Source organism: Sceloporus occidentalis, unplaced genomic scaffold (assembly GCF_023333645.1).
Source record: "Sceloporus occidentalis isolate IW3139 unplaced genomic scaffold, rSceOcc1.0.p SCAF_35, whole genome shotgun sequence".
In the NCBI taxonomy this organism is placed as follows: Eukaryota; Metazoa; Chordata; class Lepidosauria; order Squamata; family Phrynosomatidae; genus Sceloporus; species Sceloporus occidentalis.
In genome coordinates this window covers 802,507-807,606 of record NW_028317015.1, presented here as the reverse complement: position 1 = coordinate 807,606, position 5,100 = coordinate 802,507, and the positions used below count along the sequence as shown (strand labels likewise).

At 42.3% G+C, this 5,100-nt stretch overlaps 1 protein-coding gene across 1 annotated transcript; it reads left to right on the top strand.

Moving 5' to 3' along the window:
• The first annotated feature begins 2,738 nt into the window (after positions 1–2,738).
• On the top strand, positions 2,739–4,581 carry LOC149297944 (SPRY domain-containing SOCS box protein 1-like). The gene is made up of 2 exons (XM_089487966.1): positions 2,739–3,432; positions 4,454–4,581. Exons 1-2 carry the CDS (start codon positions 2,739–2,741, stop codon positions 4,579–4,581), a joined length of 822 nt encoding a protein of 273 aa, XP_089344092.1.
• The last annotated feature ends 519 nt before the right edge of the window (positions 4,582–5,100 follow it).

Sequence of the window (5,100 nt, the reverse complement as noted above, 5' to 3'; positions counted from 1 at the left end):
GTTTTCTGTACAAATTGTGTGTGTTTTTCTCTTGTGCATGTGTTCTGGAATTTATTGATACATGGTGTACAGAGTACTGCTTTGGATGCACTGAGAATGCCATGATGGAGCTGGTAGCTCTGAGTGCCCCCCCCCCCAAACATGATTTAAGTGGCCTTAACCCTTCCTAGGAAGGACCAGGAAGATCCAGCCCTCCTGCAGGCCTTCTGGCTGCTGAGCGAAGGAAGGTGCCACATATCCCTTTAGAAGTGTGGCCTCTGAAGAAACAAAACAGTAGCCCTGGAGTCCACCAAGGCATTTATTTATTTTTTTTCTCTCTGAGCTGCCAACATTGGGGTTTCAATAAAAATATGTAAATGGCTACTATGTCAACTTCCCTATGTTTCAGGGAACTCTCTTAATGAGTCAGAGGCAGAAGAGCAAATTGCAAATACGCAGCTACATGATTGGCTTCAAAACAGAAGCCAATCAGAATGCATCAATCGACTTAGAATAAAATTATCAGCGAGCTTTGTTTTGTAGGGTGCAGTGAATGAGAATGTTCTCCTGCATCTTTGTTCTTAAAGGGGAAATCTTTTACAATCTGCTGGCCTGTAGATATTGTGATATTTGGGAGGATTTCACAGTTCAAACATTACACGTGATTATTTTATCACGATGCTAATGATATCCTGTAATCTATGCTTTCATTAGTCAGTTTCCTTGTCTTGCTAGACTGAAACAGTTTACCACAAGGCTACGGTAACTGCGAAAATGCTGTTGTCGGACAGATGACACAAATACTTTAAAGGCGCATGCTGGTAGTGCTGTGTTTAGTGCTTTGGGATGCATTTCATAAAGCTATTCTAGAGCATTATGTAACTGCCCCTGCCCCCCCCCCCACACATACATGATCATGTTACCATGTATGTGGTAAATCGGGAACAGTAATCTCTTTGGTAAAATGTAATCAAAATACATGTTTGCCTTTAAGGCTATCACAAACCCCTGTATATCATAGGTATGAACAGATTTTAAGGAAAACACTTTGTTCATCCAACTGAACTCATTCTGGGAAACCATCTGCTTATCTGGCGTCGCACTGCCTGTCCCTTGTGTGTTCTCGTTCTTTGTCTGATGTGGTGCAAGGCTTCATTTCTTGGTCTTTAAATGGTTAACTTGGGTTGTGTCTCTTGTTTTACAACAGACTGGCAGAAACAAGTATATTTGTAGCTTACGCTTCATCAGTCCAAAGATTTTCTGATATGCCCAAATTAAAAAAACCAAAAACACAGCTAGCCAAACTACCTCGATTGTCAGTGGCTCTGCAGATCGGTCTGCACCGGCAGTGATCTGTAAGCAATCCAATGACTGGATTCACATAGTGTCTGGTGTGCATAAAACCTAGTCTCTAGCCCATGTGAAATCTCTGAAGGTGATATCTGTAAACTGGATCTGCTTGCAAGGTAGTAGATACAGGGGGGTGGTTCCAGGCTCGGCTGGTGTGTGAAAGACATCTTGCATTGTTGTGGGACGAGTTCACTGCATCTGTCTACAATAAACCCATGTCCTTGAAATGACAAGTCTATTTGTGCAGTTCTAAGAACAGTCTGGCAGTAGAACATTCTTTTACCCGGTGTGGCGTAAACTACTCTCGAGGGTCTGTCTAGAGCAAGATTGCTGAAACATTTTTTGCGCTTTAACTATAAAAGTTGAAAGGGATGTGTCTTAAATCAACCTCTATTGCAAACCTTATGGGGGGTTATGATATTGCCCTCTTCAGGCCCATGTGCTACAACTAAGCGCAGTTACAGCGGTAAAACTGTTCACTCGGGGTCAGGACTAAATGAGTGGGAATGAAAATTCCAGGACCACTTATCTCTGGATGTATAGATGGTGAACACTCATGCAGGTTCTTCTGCTCTTCTACTATATGTAACAAACTTACTTGATTCACATTTCTTGGGAATGGTAGGCCCTTATACTTCCTATGTTTATAGGGTTTTACATTGAGTTTGGCATACATCCGATGGGGGTCTTGACCGTGTTTAATATGTTTTGTGAAACATTTTTTTGAGAAATGTTGCTAGCTGAGAAAACCCAAATGAATGGGGCGGGAGGTCAATTGCATGTGTTTGTTAGACTGCTGGCTATTCTCCCTTCTATTCCTGATTTCTATAACTATGCTAAAGGAAGAGTCCCTGTAAAAACCAAATGAGCAGTGGGAGTTCACTTGGGTTGTGTTGCAAATGCCCTATGGAATACTGACCTAGTTGTTCAAATATTCTGGTTCTTGTGCAATCAAAGAAATGTACCCTTTATCTTGTTTCGTAATATAGATTAAATGGTCATGGCATTGTTGCATATTTTTTTTAGTGTGGCTGAGTGCCTGTAGGGTATAATCGTGCTCTGCATGACTCCCACTTTCTAAGCACCTTTATCCTTTTAATTCCAGTGCTGCTGTTGGCTTGTAAGTTGGACAACCTATGCATAGAAATCTGTGTAGAATGGTTTCATTTCTAAATGAAATGCTTCTAGTTGTCCTTAATGACTGTGTTCAGTGAAGCAAACTGTACAACTTACGCCTAATCTGCTTCTGCACTCGCTGTCTAGCTAATATTTAACTTCTATCTCCATCCAGGGCAGCCAGGCCTAGAGATCAGGTTTTCCTGACTCTTTATTGGAGAGGAACAGCTAAGGGGCCTGGTTAACTGAATGCGCTTGACCTTTGGATTTATAAAGTGAGACTGCAGTGGAACATGGGTCAGAAGGTGACTGGAGGTATAAAGACAGTGGACATGAGGGACCCTGCGTACAGGCCACTGAAGCAAGATCTCCAAGGACTTGATTACTGCAAACCAGCCAGACTTGATTTGTTGTTGGATATGCCTTCGGTGCCTCACGAAGTTCAACTTCAGCACTCCTGGAATAACAATGATCGGTCGCTAAATGTATTTGTCAAAGAGGATGACAAACTTGTATTTCACCGGCATCCGGTGGCACAGAGTACAGATGCGATCCGGGGCAAAATTGGCTACACGCGAGGCCTGCATGTGTGGGAAATTACATGGGTTATGCGACAGAGGGGGACTCATGCTGTTGTTGGTGTAGCTACAGGGGATGCTCCTCTACATTCTGTGGGTTACACTACTCTAATAGGAAGCAATGGAAAGTCATGGGGATGGGACCTTGGTCGGAACAAACTATACCATGATGGCAAAAACCAGCCAAGTAGGACATACCCTGCTTTCTTGGAACCAGACGAAACCTTTATTGTACCAGACTCCTTCTTAGTAGTTTTAGATATGGACGATGGCACCCTGAGCTTTATCGTGGATGGACAGTACATGGGCACAGCATTTCGAGGACTCAAAGGAAAAAAGCTGTATCCTGTTGTGAGCGCAGTTTGGGGTCACTGTGAAATCCGAATGCGTTACTTAAATGGCCTTGATCGTAAGTATAGTCTTAGTTTAACTTGTGGTGAAATATGCTGCCGTAAAAGAGCATTGCAAAGGTACCAGAGAAATGCTAGGCTAAAAATACCCTACCCTACAACTAGAGGGTCAGAGCCTTTTGGAGTAATGTTGGCAAACCATTCCTTAACTGGCTTAAGGTGTTGGTGTAATTGTCAGTGGCTCGCAACTTGTAGATTTTAGACTTAACAATCAGATGTTGGAGACTTTAAACATCGGTCTCGGCACCCTGCCAGTGACTCTCGTTTTCTGCAGGTTAACGTTGTCATAAGAATAGGCCTCTTTCCTACAGGGTGCCCACAGCCCTTGACTCCATGGCCTACTGGAAGCATGGAACACCTAATGTTAGCTACCTATGTAGATTGATGGTGTTACAAACAGGTATTCAAGAGGGATAATTTAAAGCGACTGCTAGGTTGGAAAGGAAAAGTGCCTGAATCCTGGGGAGACTTGATCTCTTTAGCAAGTAGATTAGTATAGAAAACAATTTCAACAGCACAACATTGATATTAATGCCAAATTATCCAAAGCAAATTCTATTCAATTTTGAATGGTATTCCCTCTTTAGAGCAGATTTGTTGCATTCCTAAACACTTCAGTTGGACTGTCACATGCTCTTTAATGCATATCCTCCCCAGCTAAACAGCCTGTAGACAACCCAGGTCGGGGGTCAGAGCACGTGTGTGGAAAGTGCTGCCATTGATCACCAGAACTGAATCTGTTTAAGTATTGAACAACTTTTTTTTTTTTTTTTTTTTGTGTGAGCAAATCACACCCTCTGGGTAGACTTCATGGACCTCACAGTGAGATTTTGAGGTTCCGTTTGTGAACCTTAATGACTTGTCTTAGTGCAGCTCCAAACAGCTGAGATTTTCCCTTGTCATACTAGTGCGCATGAAGTTATAACTCCTATACGTTTATCTTTTCAGAAGCGTGAAGTTAAAGGCTTAATTGTCCCTCAAATGCATAACTTAACTTTTTGTTTTACTCCCTTCCTTCAGCTGAACCTCTGCCACTGATGGATTTGTGTCGAAGATCTGTTCGTCTAGCACTGGGAAAAGACAGACTGAATGAAATTCAAACACTTCCATTACCAGCATCTCTTAAAGGATATCTGCTCTATCACTGACAGTGCTGTGGGCAGCCCCAGGCAATGGCTGTCTCTGGACTGAGTAAACGCACACCCACCCTGCCGTGCTACTATGCCTCCCAGTGGATCAAACTCGTCCCTAGATCGTTTTTTGGTAGGAAGATAAGGGTTCCATCTCTTCACATGCATGCTTCCAACTTCAAAAATACCTCCAAGGTTTGCTTTTTGTTTACAGTTTGAGTGTTGCATGTGACTTTAAGCCAAGTATGTAATGACCAACATTGTTAGTTTTTAAACTCTAAATGCTCCTACAGAGGTTTTGATGACCCTCAACTGAATCTATTTTCTCAAGTTTTTTTTTTTATGTATGTCTTGTCCTTTTAAACGGTTTTTGTGCCTCAAAACACTAAGGGGTAGCCTTACAGAGCCAATTACAAATGCTGTGGCTTTAAGTGAAGCGGCTATATCACATTCTGGTTGGAGTGTGGTAATCTTTCATTTAACACACTTCTATACACATCAGTGCAATAGAACTGCTTAAAAATAAATGGTGGACCC